The following is an 18,936-nucleotide window of genomic DNA, read 5'->3' as shown; positions in this document are numbered from 1 at the left end:
TCCTGGTAAATCTCTTCTGAACCCTCTCTAGCTTGGTCATATCCTTCCTGTAACTGGGCAACCAGAATCGGACGCAGTATTCAGAAGAGGCCTCACCAATGTCCTGTATAACCTCAACATAACGTCCCAACCCCTATATTCAAAGGACTGAGCAATGAAGGCAAGTGTGTCAAATGCCTTTTTAACCAGCCTGACTATATGTGACACAAACTTGAAAGAATTATGTACCTGCACCCGTAGGTCCCTCTATTCTTTAACACTGCCCAAGGCCCTACCATTAATGGGATTAACCCTACCCGTGTTTCTTGAACCAAAATGCAATACCTTGCATTTATCCAGATTGAACTCCATGTGCCATTCTTCAGCCCATTGACCTATTTCATCAAGATCCAGTTGTAACCGTAGAAAACTTTCTTCACTGTCTATTTTCCGAGCAATTTTGGTGTCCTCCACACTTACTTACTATGCCTTTTATATTCCCGCCCAAACCATTTATATAAATGACAAACAAAAAAGGACCCAGAACCAATCCCTGTGGAACACCCCTGGTGACAGGTCTGCAGTCTGGAAAAATTCTCTTGAACATATTTAACAAATTCTTCACCATCGAAACCTTCAACAGTATAGTAGTGTCAGTCAATGTTTGGAAAATTAAAATTACCTACAGTTACAACCTTATTATTTCTACTTATATCTGAAATCTCTCTACGTGTTTGTTCTTCTGTTTCCCTCTGACAATTGAGGGGCCTGTACTACAATCCTATGAAGTCGATCATTCCTTTCTTATTTCTAATTTCAATCCATATATTTTCACTGGATGATATTTTTACAAATATTTCCTCCAGTTACAGCAATGATATTTACCCTCATCAAAACTGCTATTCCTCCTCATTTGCCTGCCAATCTATTCTTCCTATATTCCCCTAATACTTCGAAACTCCATCGAATATAGACCCAGAGTTCTCACCTCTATTTTTATGACAAGCCCTTCGTCCTCGGATCATTCTTGTAAACCTGCTCTGGAGTCCCTCCCGTGCCAGCACATCCTTCCTTAACTACAGGGCCCGAAACTGCTCATAATATTCCAAATACAGCCTGACCGGAGCTGATACAGCCTCAGTAGTACATCTCTGCTCTTATTTTCGAGGCCCCTTGAAATAAATGTTAAAATAGCATTTGCCTTCTGAACTGCCAACTAAACCTGCATTTTAACCTTAAAAGAATTCCTGAACTGAGACTTGAAAGCCACTTTGCGCTTGAAATTTCTGAAGCCTTTCCACATTTAGAAAATGGTCTATACCATTTATGCTCCTCACCAAAGTACAGACCACACTTTCCCACATTGTATTCCATCTGCCACTTCTTTGTCCATTGTCCTAGCCTGTCCAATTCCTTTTGCAGCCTCCCCGCTTCCTCAACACTACCTGTCCCTTCACTTATCTTTGCATCATCTGCAAGTGTAGCAACAATGCCCTCAGTTCCTTTATCCAGACTGTTAATGAATAATACGAATCATTGTGGTCCAAACACTGACCTGCGGAACTCATCACGTTACTGGCTGCCATCCTGTAAAAGACTCCTTTACACTGACTGTCTGTCTTCTGCCAGTCAGCCAATCCTCAATCTTGCTGCTGACACCATGCTGTTATCTTATTTAGTGCGGTACCTTGACAAAGCTCTTCTGGAAATCCAAATAGATCATGTCCACTAGCTCTCAGTTTATCTGACTTGCTTGTTTCTTCATCAAAGAATTCTAAAAGATTTCTCAGGCATAACATCCCCTTGACAAAGCTGTGCTGACTCAGCCCTTTCTTACCATGCACTTCCAAGTACTCTGCCGTCTCATCCTTTATAAGGGACTTTAAGATTTTGCCAACAATTGAGGTCAGGCTACCTGGACTGTAGTTTCCTGTCTCTACCTCCCTCCTTTCTTAAACAGGGGTGTTGCATTAACCATTTTCCAGTCATCTGGGACCATCCCTGACTCCAGTGATTTCTGAAAGATCACCACTAATGCCTCTACAATCTCCTCAGCTGTCTCCTTTAGAACTCTGGGGTGTAGTCCATCCGGTCTTGGTCATTTATCACTTTCAGACGTTTTAGTTTCTACAGCCCCTTCTCTTTAGTGATGGCCGGTGCATTCACTTCTGCTCCATATCTCTCTTCAAGTTCTGGTATGCTGCTGGTGTCTTCCACTCTGAAAGATGATGCAAGGTACTTATTCAGTTCATCTGCCATTTCCTTGTTCCTCATTACTACTTCTTCAGTCTCATTTTCCAGTTGTCCAATATCCATTCTTGCCTCTCTATAACCTTTTACATATCTAAAAAAATCCCCTGCAGTCTTCTTTTATGTTACTAGCCAACTTACTCTCATTTCATTTTATCCATTCTTATTGTTTATTTTAAGTTATCCTCTGCTGGTTTTTAAAGGCTTCCCAATCCCTTGGCTTCTGCTAATCTTCACCACATTGCACCTTTTTTCTATTGCTTTTATGTTCTTCTCGAATTTCCTTGTCAACCATGGTTGCCTCATTCTCGCCTTTGTACGCTTCTTCTTTCTTGGGATGATTTTCTGCTGTGCCTCGCGTATTACCCCAGAAAATCCCGTTATTTCTGCTGACCTGCCTTCCCTGCTAGGCTCCCCCTTCTGATCACCTCTGGCCAGCTCCTCCGTCATGTCTTTGTTGTTACCTTTACTCAATTGTAATACTGTTAGATCTGATTCAGTCTTCTCCCTCTCAAACTGCAAGGTCAACTCTATTATATCATGGTCACTGCCTCCTGGAGGTTCCTTCACCTTGCGCTCCCTAATCAAATCTGCCTCATTACACATCACTCAATTCAGAATTACCTGTTCCTTGGTGGGTTCTACCACAAGCAGCTCCAAAAAAAATCTTGTAGACATTCCAAAAATTAATTTATTGAGAGCCACCGCCAGCTTGATTTTTCCAGGCTATCTGCATATTGAAGTTCCCCATGATTATTGCAATAGTGTCTTTCTTACATGCCTTTTCTATCTCCTGATTTATTTTCTTCTCCACAGCCCAATGATTGCTAGGAGGCTTCTACACAAACTCCATCAGTGTATTTTTTCCCTTTGTGGTTCCTTAACTCTATCCAAACGGATTCTATGCCTTCCAACTCTATCTCACTTCTCACTGTCAATTTAATTTCATTTCTTACTGACATTGCAATCCCGCACCCCCGACCCTCTGCCTGTCTTTTCATAGGACGTGTGTCCTTGAATATTTAGTTTCCAGGCCTGATCCCCCTGCAGCCTCGTCTTTATGATACCTACAACATTGTACCTGTCAATTTCAACCAGTGTTACAAGCTCTTTTACCTTATTTCATATACTGTGTGTATTTAAGTACAGCACCCTCAGTCCTGCGTTGACTGCCACTCTTCTCGTTGTTGTCCCCTTACCTGCTGTGCCTGAAGTTAAATTTCTGATCCTTTCCATAATTTCTGTCCGATTACTTGTTGTGGAAACTTTAACCTGTACTGAGCCCTCACTCTCTTGAATGTTTCCATAACTTTTCACGCAACTGAACCCACCTCACCATGATTTAATTTAATGTCCTATCCACAGATCCTAGTTATACAATTTGCCAGGACTGTGGTCCTAGCATCATTCATGTGGGGCCCATCCCATTGGAATAGCTCCAACTTCCCCAGTGATGATGGCAATGTCCAAAGAACTTGAACTTTTCTCTCCCACACCAATCTTTCAGTCACACATTTACCTCTGTAATCTTGTTCACTCTATGCGAATTTCGTTATGGCTGAGGTTGTAATACAGAGATTATTACCTTTCTCGTTGATTTTTAAAAAAAATTTAGCCCCAAGCTGCAAGTTCCTCTGCAGCCCAGATGAGTTTTCTTGAACACAGACACCATGTAGGCAACACAGCCTTTGGGATTCTTGATTCTGGCAACAGAGAAGTGTGTCTATTCCCCTGACCACACTATCTTCAATTACAACTATATTTCTCTTTTATCACCCCTCTTGAATGGCTCCTTCTACCACACTGCTGTGGTCAGTTTACTTATCCTCTCTTCACCCCCATTTTCATCCACACAGGGAGCAAGAATCTCAAACTGTTAGACAATCTGAAGGACTGAGGTACCTTCAGCTTGTCTAACAGGGTCATTCAATGTCGTGGTTACAGAAACCTAACTCTGTAACATACCTTTGGCCCATATTCCTGAATACCTTTGCTGAACGAAAGTTTACTTATCTCAGATTTAAAACTAACAACTGAGTGATTGAGCATTTTTGGAAGATAGTTCCAAACCTTTACTACCTCTTCACCACACTTTTTGTTTGGAAGTGATTCCTAACATCTCTCCTGCGCAGTGTATACTCCGAAGTTCGACGTTAAATTGGAGGAAATTTCTAATCATCCAGCACTGGATGTCAGGGCATTGTGTGACTTAGAAGGAGCTTTGAGGTGGCGATGGTTACATATGACTAATCTCCTGGTCCTTTGTGGTAGTGGAATTGGCTAGTTTGGGACGTTGTGCTGAAGTTTTGGTTTACCTGTTGGTCCCTCTCATTCACCATCTCCTCCTTCCAGACCCCTCCCTTCTCCCCGACATCCCCCAAACCCCACTATCCCGTGGAGGGCAGAGTCTGTACGACCAAATTGGATGGGAGGTTCCCTCACTGAAGGACATCAATGAACTAATTGGGATTTTATGACAATTGGTAGCTTTAATGGTCCCCTTTTCTGAGTGCCCAGCCCCACAAAAAACCAGATTAATTCAAATCAATTTCACATCCTACTCCGTTACACGTAAAATGTTAGAGACTGTTCTACTGTATAGAAATTGGAATAACAGAGCATTTAGAAACGCATCATAGAAACAAACAGAGTCAGCACGGTTTTGTGAAGGGAAGTCACAGCTGACAATTTTTATTAAAATATTTTCAGTTGATAATAAGCAAAATGACGGGGAAACCAATGGTTGAAATATTTTTGAATTTTCAAAAAGCATTCCGTAAGATATTTTATATGAAACTACTTCATACATTAGAATCCCATGAACCCACACTTTTTGGGGGTATGTATTAGTCAAGGATATTGATCAAGTATTGGATAATGAATTGAAGGCAGAGAGTAGAGATAAAGAGGGCAATTTCACAATGGCAAATTGTAACTTGTGGAGTCTCAGAGGGATCAATACTGGGGCTACAATTATTTACAACATATTCTAATCACCTGGACGACACAAAATAGATGGAGGTAAGTAGTGATGACAGCGCAATAAAATTACAGAGGGAAAGAAACAGGATTAGCAAGTGGACAAAAATTCAGCGGATGGAATATAATGTGGGAAAAATTGAGGTTTCATGCATTTTGGCAGGAGTATTAAGAGAGGTGAATATTATGTAACTGGGAGGAAAATGCTGCAGAAAGCTGCAGCACAGAGAACATTGCGGGTCCGTGTGCTTGAAAGATGAAAAACTAGCAAGCAAGTTCAGGTAATCAGGAAGGTAAATGATCTGTTGGCCTTTATTTAAAAGGAATGGGGATACCTTGCTAAAATTATACATGATACTAGTCCGATCACACCTAGAATGCTGTGAACAGTTTTCGTCCCCTTATTTTAGGAAAGGCAATCTAGAGCATTTTAAGAAGATTAATCCCGGACATGGGAGGATTTTCTCATGGGAGGATTGAGCAGCTGCTCCTGTACTCATTGGAGCTTAGAACAATGCGACAACACCTTACTAAAAGGCATAAGATTCTGAGGGGCTTTACAGGATAGATTCAGGGATAATGTTTCTCCTTTGAGGATTGACGACTGGAGGACATAATCCCAGCGTAAAGAATTATCTATTTAAGACAGATGTGGAGGAATTCCTTCTTTTGATGTCCGGATTTTTGGTATTCTTAATTGCAGAGGGCTGTAGAGACTGGCTGCTCAGTGTATTCAACGCTTATATAATCACTAATGGATTGAGGGCAAGGGGATAAGACAAGAAAGTGAATTTGAGGATTATCAGATCAGCCATGATCTCATTGAATGGTGAGAGCTGACTCGATGGGTTGAATTGCCTACTTCTGCTCCTACATCTTATGGTTTCATTGTTGTTTTCTTTATCTGGGTTTTCACTTCCTTCCATTTTTCTTTTTTCAACTAATTTTGCAGGGTATTAGCACAGTAAGATTTGCAGTGAGGAGACTTAAAACCAAATATCACTTCAGAATGTGACAAAGTTGCCAATTTATTGTAGCCTGAATATCATTGGATTTTGAACATGGAAGGGAAAAACACCATTCACAGTGGAGGGAAACCATACATGTGTTGTACATGCAGACAAGGTTTCAGCAGATCATCTGTCCTGTCAGAACATAAAAACAGTCACACTGGGGACAGGCCATTTGTCTGTTCCGAGTGTGGGAAAGGATTCACTCAGTCGTTCACCCTGCTGAAACACCAGCGAATTCACACAGAGCAAAGGCCTTTTCAATGCTCAGATTGTGGGAAGGGCTGTAAAGGCACTGGGGCGCTGATATTCTATCAGCGTGTTCACAGTGACGAGAGACCCTTCATGTTCTCGCATTGTAGGTCTGGCTTCAAGCAACTATCTGACCTCATTGAGCACCAGCGGGTTCACACTGGGGATAGGCCTGCTCAGAATGTGGGAGGACATTCGCTCGGAAATTAACCCTACTGAAACACCTGCAATTTCACAAAGAGGACAGACCTTATAAATGCCCAGACTGTGCCCAGTGCTATAAAAGCTCTGGGGCCCTCATATTCCATCAACGTGTTCAAAATGATGAGAAACTCTTCATGTGCTCTCACTGTGGGGCTGGGTTCAGACAATCATGTGATCTTCATAATCACCAGCAGATTCACACTGGGGAAAGACCATTCACCTGCTCTCAATGTGGGAAGACATTTGCTCAGAAATCCACCCTGCTCAAACATCAGCGAATTCACACAGAGGATCGACCTTATAAATGCCCAGACTGTGCTAAGTGCTGTAAAAGTTCTGGGGTTCTGATGTCCCATCAACGTGTTCACACTGACGAGAGACCATTCAGGTGCCGTCACTGTGGGAGTCGGTTTAAGTGGTCATCCCAACTCACTGTGCACAAGTGATCTCACACTGAGGAGAGGCCATTCACCTGCACTGACTGTGGGAAGGCATTTGCTCAGAAATCCAACCTGCTGAAACGCCAACAGGTTCTCACAGAGGAGAGACCTTCTCAGTGTCCAGAATGTGGGAAGTGCTACAAAATCTCAGTGGATCTGGTGACCCATCAACGTGTTCACGCCAATGAGAAACCGTTCAGGTGCTCTCACTGTGGGGCTGGGTTCAAGTGGTTAACCCAACTCACTATACATCAGCGATCTGACACTGGGGAGAGGCAGTTCACTTGCACTGAGTGTGGGAAGAGATTTGCTGTGAAATCCAACCGGCAAGAAACACCGGCAAGTTGATGAGTAATAACAGTGACTGTTTTTTACTGTGAACATATCCCTGCTTCACAGTGCTTCATCCCTGCTTCTTTCAGCCAGAAGATCTGATTCCAAGTCCCACCTGTCATGGAGCTATGCCAAAGACTTTATTTTTTTTCTTAATTGATGAGCGAATTATGTCCATTGGGGTCTAACGATGCTGAAGTTAATAAACTCCTACTGAATTAAAGGGAGGACCATTCAGGATGATAGTGAACTAAATCCGCTTTGTGTATCAAGCCTTTTTAATATCTTTAATCACTAAGTGCTCTTTGAAGTGATTTCCCTCTGACTGAAGGAATTGGAATTTGCTGTTAATCACGTCCAGCACATAATTAGATTAATTGTGGTCTTTTTCATTTGACCTTTATGAATTCCAGCCGAGTTATAGGTGTTTACAAAGGAATTATATTAGGTTCATGTTAAACACGCAGTCTGATGAAACTTTTTAATGTCCTCAGCACTTTCTTTTGAAATGTTTTTCCTCCTATCTCCTCCATGTTGTGATGAGCTCATGGAGCTTCTTTGTCATTCAGATTGAGACAATTCTGCTAGAATGATTGTGAATGGCATGAGATAGAGTGGAAAGTGCGAAGCTTTTTCCCAGGGAAGAAGGTTCAATTACTTGGGGACACAGGTTAAGGTGCGAGGAGAAAAGTTTTGAAAGAAATGTGAGAGGCAAGTATTTCACACAAAGGGTGGTGAGTGCCTGGAACGCATTGCCAGAAGATGTGGTGTAAGCGAACACAATAGCAGCATTTAAGAAGCACCTGGACGAATACATGAATAGGAAGTGAATAGACAGATGTGGATCCTGTAAGTGAAAACAATATTAATACAGAAAGGCAAAATGTGTTGGCACAGGTTTAGAGGGCTGAAGGGCCTGTTCCTGTGCTGTATTGTTCTTTGTTCTAATCAGAGCAGCTGCCTCTTCCACGTCCCTCCTGACTCTGAAACTATCTCTGAACTTCCACCTTGATGCAAGTTCAGTGCTCAGACATTCTGCAATTTCTCTCCTACATCCAGAGCTCCTCACATCCGTGACATGCACCTCCTAGTCCTTTGACCCCCTTTTCCACTCAGTCGCTGAGCATCCATCCTTCCCCCATTCACTGATGTTGTTAACAATTCTTGCTCTTGTTTGGTATGGTGCTGTCACTTTATATTCACTATCATCATCCATCCCGTGAAAACCAACTTGCCCTCATCTACAACCTTCGTTTCCTGTCCAAAGACCTGGAACTTGGTGACCACCAAGGATCTATTGATGGCTCTTCCTATTGTCTTCTAGACACCACCTCGAGGTAAGCTCATCCAAAGATAGTGTATTAGTTTTCATACATCCATTGACATTGCCCAACTCTATCACATCACAGAACCCAACGTCTCCATTAATTACACCACTGTTGCTAAATAATTAGACTGTGTATTCCACATCCACTGGATGTTTTATTTATTCATGCACAGGATGTGCACATCACTGGCTCATCCAGTGTTAATTGACCATCCATAGCAGTTAAGAGTCAACTGAATTGTCGTGGATCTGGAGCCACATGTAGACCAGACTGGTTATGGACATGGTTTCCTTCCCTAAAAGGGCATTAGTGTAACAGGTGGGCTTTTCCAACAACCAACTATGGTTTTATAGTCATCATTAGATTTTTATATCCAGATTTTTATTGAACTCAAATTCCACCATCTGCCAGAGGAGGAATAGAAACCATACTCCCAGAATATAACCTGGCTCTCTGCATTAATAGACTGGCGATAACACCACAAAGCATCACCTCCATGCGCAGAAATTTGCTCCAGTTAAAAATTATGACAATCGCTGCTTAATTCTGCTCCCTGAGTAGTGAGTTCATCCCTCTACAGGGGAATTGATGTTGAACCACACTGTTAACAATCTGGGTCTCATGTTTAACCACACACAATGAGCTCCTCACCACGTTTCCACACCAATCCGAACTCTGGATATTTGAAGCTCCATTATTTCTCATGTTTTCACCATATCGCGGGTGCTCCTAAAACCTTTGTCCATACCTGTGTTACCCTTAGAGTTGATTAGTCTAATACATTCCTGTTCAGCCTCTTATACTTACCTACGACCCCACCCAGAAACGTGAGATCACCAAAACTCTGCTGACTGTGTACTTGCTCACCCCAAGTCCCATTCACTCTTGAACTCCACATTCACTGACCAAATTTAATCCTGGTCATGCAAAGAGCAAGCTGTAAAATTTACATCTGCTTTGTAAGACCCTCCATGGCCTTGTCCCTCCTGCTTACAGGAATCTCAAATTCCTTACTCTCTGTGATATCTGTTCATTTGGCTGTGTTACTGCATGCGTCTGTTAGCTCCACTTAACGCTTGAAATACCTGCAGTCCTCTCATTCTGCCCTCTTTGGAATCACTGATTGTCATTAATCCATTATGGCCTTGCCTCAGCAGGAAGCTCTGACATTCCACCTCTAAACCTGTCCACCGCTGTCCTTGTTTAACAAATGTATTCAAATCTTGTACAAAAACAAAGTAGCTGGAAAAGCATAGCAAGTCTGGCAGCATCTGTGAAGGAGAAAACAGAGTTAACGTTTCGGGTCCGGTGACCCTTCCTCAGAACTGGCTGGGAAAACGTCAGTTTATAGCAGAAAATAAGCAGGTGGATGGGGTAGGGAGTAAATGATAAGATAGAGCCCAAAGAGAGAGAAAGACAATTGGAAAGACAAAGGAGTTGCTCATGATCAGGCTGGGAGGGTGAGTAGTTGTTAATGGGGACTGTTACTGACTAACAACAGCGGGTGTGTAGTGGCAGGCTATGTGGAAACAAGGCCTGGTGTGTGGGGTGGGGGGCTGGGACATGGGAGAGTTTAGGTCCTAAAATTATTGAACTCAACATGGAGTCCAGAGGGCTGTATGGTCCCCAAGCGGAAAATGAGGTGTTGTTCCTCCAGCTTGCGTTGGGCTTCACTGGAACACTGTAGCAAGATAGAGACAGAGATGTTGGCCAGGAAGCAAGCTGGTGTATTGAAGTGGCAGGCAACAGGTAGTTCAGGGACGTTTTTGCGAGCAGAACATAAATGTTCTGCGAAGCGTTCGCCAAGTCTACGCTTCGTTTCCCCAGTGTAGAGGAGACCACATTGTGAGCAGCGAATGCAGAAGACTAGATTCTTGGAAGTGCAGGTGAATTGTTGCTTCTCCTGAAAGGTATGTTTGGGCCCTTGATTCTGGGGAGGGAGGAGGTAAATGCGCAGGTGTTGCACCTTCGCCGGTTAGAGGGGAAGGTGCCATATAGCTGTGGGGAGGTGTTGGGGGTGATGGAAGTGTGGACCAGGGTGTCCTGGAGGGAATGTTCCCTGTGGAAGGCGGACAAGGGAGGGGAGGGAATATGTGTCTGGTGGTGGCATCTTGCTGGAGGTAATGGAAATGGCACCTGACGATCTTCTGGATGTGGATGCTGGTGGGCTGGTAGGTAAGGATAAGGGGAACCCTATCGCTGTTGCGGGAGGGAAGAGAGGGGGTGAGGGCTGAAGTGCGGGAGATGGGTCGGACCTGGTTGAGGGCCCTGTTGACAACGGAGCTGGGAAATCTTCGGTTGAGGAAGAATGTGGACATTTCGGAGGCTCCCTTGTCGAAGTTGGCCTCATCTGAACATCTGCGATGGAGACGGAGGAACTGAGAGAATGGGATGGAGTCTTGACAGTAAGTGAAGTGTGAAGATGTATAGTCCAGGTAGCTGTGGGAGTCAGTAGATTTGTAATGGATATTAGTGGCCAGTCTATTCCCAGAAATGGAAACAGAAATGTCGAGGAAGGGAAGGGAGGAGTCAGAGATAGACCAGGTTAAAGTGAGGACAGAGTGGAAATTGGAGGCGAAATTGATGAAGTTTTCCAATTCCAGACGAGAGAGGGAAGCAGCACCAATGATATCATCGTTGTATCGGATAAAGAGTAGTGGGTGGGGGCCGGAATTGGACTGGAACAAGGAATGTTCCACGTAACCCACGAAGAGACAGGCATAACTAGGGCCCATGCGGGTACCCATGGCAACCACTCTTACCTGAAGAAAGTGAGAGGAGTTGTAAAAGACCTTGTTGAGGGTTAGGACAAGCTCGGCCAAGCGGAGGAGGGTGGTGGTGGGTGGGGATGGCTCAGGTCTTTGCTCCAGGAAGAAGCGGGGAGCCCTGAGACCCTCCTGGTGGGGAATGGATGTGTGAACGGATTGCACATCCATGGTAAAGAGGAAGTGGCTGAAGCCGGTAAACTGGAAGGTTTGAAACTGGCGTAAGGCGTCAGATGAATCATGGATGTATGTGGGTAGGGATTGGATCAGTGGGGAGAAAACTGAATCAAGGTCGGAAGAGATGAGTTCTGTGGGTCATGAGCAGGCTGAAACAATGGGTCTACCTGGACAGTCCTGTTTGTGGATTTTTGGCAGGAGTTGGAAACGAGCTGTGCGTGGTTGGGGGACTATTAGCTTGGAAGCGAAGGGGGGAGATCACCGGATGAAATGAGATCCGTAACCGTAGTGGATACAATGGCCTGATGTGCCATGGTGGGGTCATGGTCCGGGGGAATGTAGGAGGAGGTATCCGAGAGCTGGCGCTCAGCCTCTGCAAGGTCGAGGTCAGTACACCAGACTACAACAACACCACCCTTATCGGCAGGTTTATTGACAAAGTCAGCGTGAGATCTGAGTGCACGGAGTGCAGTCAGTTCGGAGAGAGATAGGTTGGGTTTGGTGAGAGGGGCAGTGAAATTGAGGCAACTAATGTCACGTCGACAGTTCTCAATGAAAAGATTGAGTGCAGGTGAAAGGCCGGAGGGAGGGGTCCAGGTGGAGAGAGAGTGTTGGAGTTGGACAAAAGGTCTGTGGGACGGGGAGAGGACTCTTGTCCAAAGAAATGAGCACAGAGGCGAAGACGGCGGAAGAAGAGTTCGGTGTCATGTCTTGCCCGAAATTCGTTGTTGTGGGGACGCAGAGGAATAAAGCTGAGACTTTTGCCGAGTACAGAGCGTTCAGCATTGGAGAGTGGAACGTTAGGAGCGACTGTGAATACCCGACAGGAGGTGGGGGTTGGGGAGTTTGGGGGAGGGGATAGAGTCAGAGGGAAGGGGAGAAGAGGTAGGTTACAGAGGACCGTGGGTATTTTTGAGTTATTGCATCTTGTGGGCCTTGATACCTGAAAGGAAAATAAAAAGTTTCTTGTTAGCACAACGAATGAGCCGGAGGATGAAGTGGAACTGCGGAGTGGTGCAGCCCTGAGCCAGCACGTTGCGATGCTGTTGGAGAGAAATGTTGAGAGTGTGAATGTGACGCCGCATGGCACTAAGTGTGGATCTCAGGATGTGGCGAGAGCAGCTGTCTGTGGAATGTTGAACATCCCGGAGATATCTGTGATCCTGGGAGGATTCTAAACATGAGGGATGAAAATTCAGTTGGAATCCACGTGGGGTGAGTCTGAGCCGGAGGCAGTCACTGTGGAATGTGATGTGGCTGTGGAAACGAGTTTTAGCAAATACCTGGTCAAACGCTAGGCGTGACAGTGAAATTAAAGTCGGTGGGCAAGAAGAGACATTGGAACGGAAATCCCGTCAGAGAGAAGAGCAGAACTTCTTCGAGGTGGGCATGCCTGGAAGAGATGTGTCAGTGAGTTAAATACGAAATAAAAATCAAAAGAACTGCGGATGCTGTAAATCAGGAACAAAAACAAAGTTGCTGGAAAAGCTCAGCAGGTCTGGCAGCATCTGTGAAGGAGAAAACACAGTTAACGCTTCGGGTCCGGTGACCCTTCCTCAGAACTGACGGTGGCTGGGAAAACACCAGTTTATATGCAGAAAATAGGGAGGTGGGTGGGGTATGGAGTAAACGATAGCTTAGAGCCCAAAGAGAGAGAAAGACAGTTGGACAGACAAAGGAGTTGCTAATAATCAGGCTGGGAGGGTGAGTAGTTGTTAATGGGGACTGTTTACTGACTAACAACAGCGGGTGTGTAATAGCAGGCTATGCGTTAACAAGGCCTGGTGTGTGGGGTGGGGGGCTGGGACATGGGTGAGTTTAGGCCCTAAAATTATTGAACTCAATATTGAGTCTGGAGGGCTGTTGGGTCCCCAAGCGGAAAATGAGGTGTTGTTCCTCCAGCTTGCGTTGGGCTTCACTGGAACACTGCAGCAAGCCACAGACAGAGATGTTGGCCAGGGAGCATACCCTGGAGTTTCGTGGAGAGATTCCAAAGGCCGGGATTGTTCTGTTCAGTGCAAAGAAGATTAAAAATCAAAGAAGATTACATGGAAATTTCATGGCGCTAGTGTTTGCACGATGCAGACAGTGAGAAACTGTTTCCACCCATCAGGAACATTAAACAGGGGACTGGGACTTTAGCACATTGAAGATAAAGAGAGTTGTATTAATGTTGGGCTTTTCACCACCAGTGATTAAGGCCGTTTGCCACGGGCAGAGGTTCTTTAAAACTTGCTTGCCTGCGTAGTGGGGAGGAGATGGCGTAGTGGTATTATTACTGGGCTGTTAATCCTTCTGGGCGATCCAGGTTCGAATGGTGGCATTTGAATTCAAAAAATAACTGAACTGGAATTAAGCTTGCTTGGGGAAAACCTCTCTGGTTCACTAATGACCTTTGGTAAAGGAAACTGCCTACAATGCGACTCCAGATCCACGGCAATGTGTTTGACCCTTAACTGCACTGAGGGCAATAAATGCCGCCTCTCCAGCGATGCCCTTATCCTGTGAATGAACTTAAGAAATAACTCGCCACAGATGTCAGGCTGAACTCGATCTCTTCAAAATCACACCTCACCAGTGAAGAATAGAACAAGATAGATGATCGCCCAGTGATGAAAAAGTGAGAGATGCTTCTATTTACTCCAGCTACACAGAACAGGAATCATTACCCTCGACCAATGCAACAGCTCAGAACCTCACGCTCCCTCCTTCACTGTCTCGCGCTCCCTGCGTCGCTGTCTCACTCTTCCTCACGCTCCCTCTGTCGCTGTCTCATGGTCCCTCCGTCGCTGTCTCATGGTCCCTCCATTGCTCCCTCACTCTTCCTCACGCTCACTCACTCTTCCTCACGCTCCCTCCATCGCTGTCTCACGCTCCCTCCGTCGCTGTCTCATGGTCCCTCCATTGCTCCCTCACTCTTCCTCATGCTCACTCACTCTTCCTCACGCTCCTTCCGTCGCTCCCTCACACTCGCTCCGTCGCTGTCTCTTACTCGCTCTGTCACTCCCTCCATCGCTGTCTCTTGCTCCTTCCATCGCTGTCTCATGCTCGCTGTCTTCCACTCGCTCACTGTCACACTCACTTCATCTCCATTCCGCTTACTGTCTCACTGCCGCACTCACTCCGTCACAGATTGACTTTCTCCCGTTGTCTTAATCCCACTGCCTCACTGTCACTCTCACTCCTTCACTGTCACAATGACTCACTCACTGTCAATCTTACTCCATCACTGTCACAGTCACTCCCTCACTGTCAGATTGACTCCCTCGTTGTTGCTCCCATTCCATTCACTGTAACTCACTCACTCACACACCCTCACTGTCTCAATCTCTCCCCCTCACTGTCTCACTCTCTCCCCCTCACTGTCTCACTCTCTCCCCCTCACTGTCTCAGTCTCACCCCCTCTCTGTAACTCTCGCCTCCTGACTGTCACTCTCACCCCCTCGCTGTCACTCTCGCCTCCTCGCTGTCACTCTCACCTCCTCTCTGTCACTCTCGCCTCCTCGCTGTCACTCTCACCCCCTCACTTTCACTCTCGCCTCCTCGCTGTCACTCTCTCACTCCCGCACTGTCACACTGTCGCGCACTTGCCATTGCTCTCGCACTCTCTCACGCTCTCTGTCTCACTCTCTCACGCTCGCTGTCCCGCTCTCTCACCCTCATTTGCCTCATTGTCTCGCTCTCTCATTCTATCACTCTTTTTCCCTCAAGCCCTCATTGTCTCTCACTCTGTCACTCTCACTCCCTCGCTGTCACTCTCACCCCCTGTTAAGGACTTGTAAATCCTGAAGTTATGTTGATTTGCAATTCTGATTTTGTTTTTATATATTGAGACTGTACAACATTTTTAGCCACTGTAGGTCAGTGTAGTGCTTGATAAATTGCTGTTCTGGGGATCACTGAAGCCTGACTCCAGGTTAAAACTCTGTAACAGCTTATGAAGGAGGCCTCACTATTACAAATCAGCAGCTGACGTGACATGTCACATTGTGTATATTCCTGTTGCTCTGCCTGATTGAAGTTTAGTACATTAGACAGACACTGATTAAACATGGATTTCTCTTGGAGCAGTAGGCTATAAACAGATTCTGAAACTTGTATCTCAAGCAAACAAGATTTGCATATGCTTTCTTACAGAGTTCTCCATATCCTGCTTCTGAAATTTCTACAATGCAGGCATGTCTGAATTTATCACATTTGTCCCTCTCCTGTGGAGACACAATCCCAGAGTCAAACTGAATCTTTCTCCGTTTGTGCCCACTGTTTAATATTGTACCATTTATATCGTCCCTCCTCAGTCTGGCATCCAAAATGCTTTGGTTCACATCTCGCTGTTGTTTGCTCTGAGAGATGTGTTTCAATCTGCAAAGCCAGGACGAATGATTCAGAAGGTGTCAGTCAGTGACACGTTGTAGGTTTGTTCACGGTAGCCAGTTGATGTTAGCACAGCACTAATATTGACTTTATAATCGAGAGAGGCAGGAAAGAGTGGGGACTTGGGAGTCCATGCCAGTTTGTTGCAGGGTAGATTCACCAGAATGATAGCTGGACAGCAGGGGTTCACTGGCGAGGGAGTGAAAAAACACAAACCCACGATTGCATACCTGAAGGATCGCAGATAATGGAAGTTTTTGAGACAATAATGGAAACCGCTAGGATAGATAGATAGGCTTCTTGCTGCATCTGGATCTAGGCCTAGGATTCATCGTCTGAAAATCTAACAATGCACTGAAACCATTGCGCATTTCTCCACATGTGAGTATACCAGGTGAGGACTGCAGCATTCCTCCCTAAAGGACATCATTGAGTCAGATGGGTTTTCCCAACAACCTGGGAGTGATAGTCTCTGCCGTGTTACTTCACCCACCATCGCCGCCCTATACCATAGCAACGCCCAGCAGCCCCAACCCCCTACCTTCCCTTGCCAATGCACTGTCGACCCAACCCCACTCTGTTCCCGAGCAACAGCCATTTGCTTCTAACGCATGTCGTGCTCCCCTCGCAAAGACCTGTGGCCCTGCCTCTCTGTTCCAGTCGCCACACACGTTGTTTCCACACCGAATCTGTTCCCTTAGCAATGGCCTTTGTATCACCCCCCCCCGCCCCCTTTATGTTCTCTGTCAATGACCAATGGTCCAGCTCCCTCACCTTTCCTCGAGTAACAGCCAGTGATCCAAAAACCGACTCCGTTCCTGACCAATAGCCTGCGGACCCACTGACATTCTGCTCGCCTTCGCAACACTGTCTGGCCTAACCCTCAAGCTGTTCCCAAGCAATGCCCTGCTGCAGCACACCCAGTCTGTTCCCTTAACAATCGGCTTTGGACTCACCCACACTCTGTTCCCAAGCAATTATCTGTGACCCCACCCCGACAACTGCTCCGCTAGAAACACCCTTGAAGCCACCAGCCAGTCTGTTCCACTTGAAACACTCAGCAGCTTAACCCCCCCACTATTTGGCCTAGAAACAGCCTGCAGCCCAGCGCCCACACTGTTCTCCGTGCAATGGCCTATGGACATACTCCCAATCTGTTTTCGAACCAGCTGTCAGTGTTCCTGCTAATAATCTCTTCTCTCAGCAACGGCCTGTGAACTCATCCGCACTCTGTTCCCCTGGCAACAGACAGTGGTTCTGCACAGTCTGTTCCATTCGCAACAGCCTGCTGTCCCACCCTGGCATTGTTCCCACAGCAACGACTAGTATTCTCACGCCTGCTGTGTCTCTGTGTCATGGCATTTGGCCCCAGGGCCACACTGTCACCCTAGCAATGGCCAGCTGCTTCCTAACCCACTCTGTTCCCTCAGCAACAGGCTGTAGTACCACCCTGACTCTGTTCCCCTAGCAACGGAAGATGAAAGAGGATGCAAAGAAGAGAGGTTTGGAGAGAGGGAGATTGGGAGGTTGACAGTGCAAGAGGGAGAGAGAGTGAAAGAGAATGGGGGAGGGAGGGAACAATGAAAAAGTGAGAGAAAATGGGAGGAGAAGAGAGATAGAGAGGGAGAGTGAGCCAAGGAGAAAAACGAATTCTGCCAAGGCCAGGCTGGAGGCAATCTCACTCCCTCTCAATCACTCTCACTCCCTCACAGTGGAAGCAAGGACAGAATGAATTAAACCCAACTGCTGAGCTCAGTCCCAGTCCCCTCGCCTTCGCTGAAGACAAGGACTTGGGGCAGACATTGCCTCTCTGTAGCGCAGCTTCAACAAAAACAGAAACAAAATACCACAAATGCTGGAGATATCCGTGGATCAGACAGTATTAATGGAGACAGCAAGCTAAATTTTTGAATCTCGACGAATTTTCATCAGATCTGGAGTGAAGTATGAAGGGGATCGCAGTGATGCCATAGTTTGATGGAGGGGGGTGTGGGAGTAGGGGATGTAGGGACAATGCGACCTGCCGAAACAATGCGGCTAACATGGCTTGCTGCTTCTATGACCGTCATTTCCCACCCACTGTGGTTGATAGGTCAGATGCAGTTGAGGGGGCCCTATCACCCATGATTCCAGCCTTCTCCCTTCCTATCGCTCGCAAGTTCGTGGTCGGCTTCCCTTTGTCCTCACTTTTCATCCCAGCAGCCTCCGCATTCAAAGAATAATTCTCTGCCATCTCAGACAACACCAGCAGAATGCTACCATGAAACGCATCGTCCCCTCATGCCCCCTTCTGCATTTCGCAGGGATCATTCCCTCCGGGGCACCCAAGTCCATTCCACAACCACCCAACACCAGCTCCCCTTCCCATGGCACCTTCCCATGTAACTACAGAAGGTGCAACACCTGGCCCTTCACCTCCTCCTTGCCCACCATCCAGGGACCAAAACAGTCTTTCCAGGTGAAGTAGCATTTCTCATGTCCCTCCTCCAATCTGGTGTATTGTATTCGTTGCACCCTACTCTAAATTTGTGAAACCAAACACAGTCTGGGTGACCTTTTCGCGGAACATCTCCGGTCTGTGCGCAAGCATGACCTCAACTTTCCTGCAGCTGGCCATTTTAGCGCCACGTGCTGCTCACATGCCAATGTGTCTGTTCTCAGCATGTTCCAGTGAACCACAGCACAAACTGGGGAAGCAGCATCTCATCTTCAGGCTAGGCCCTTTACAGCCTTGTGGAATTAATATTGAGTTCAGCACCTATAAATTGTGAACCATTTCTTCCTTCTCTTTTAGCTTGTTATCATGACCTTCCCTTCACCATCTCACTTGCTCTCCGTTCAAGAC

The 18,936-nt window shown here is 46.1% G+C and overlaps 1 protein-coding gene across 1 annotated transcript; it reads left to right on the top strand.

The window, feature by feature from the left end:
- The first annotated feature begins 6,808 nt into the window (after positions 1–6,808).
- Positions 6,809–7,462, top strand: LOC125483812 (oocyte zinc finger protein XlCOF6.1-like). The gene is made up of 2 exons (XM_048600507.1): positions 6,809–7,108; positions 7,205–7,462. The coding sequence occupies exons 1-2, from the start codon at positions 6,809–6,811 to the stop codon at positions 7,460–7,462; spliced, it is 558 nt and encodes a 185-aa protein (XP_048456464.1).
- Positions 7,463–18,936: the final 11,474 nt, after the last annotated feature.

The sequence above is a fragment of the Rhincodon typus genome, chromosome 8, assembly GCF_021869965.1.
Source record: "Rhincodon typus isolate 14 chromosome 8, sRhiTyp1.1, whole genome shotgun sequence".
NCBI lineage: Eukaryota > Metazoa > Chordata > Chondrichthyes > Orectolobiformes > Rhincodontidae > Rhincodon > Rhincodon typus.
Note: the sequence above shows the minus strand (reverse complement) of the source record. Positions and strands in the feature narration are given on the sequence as shown.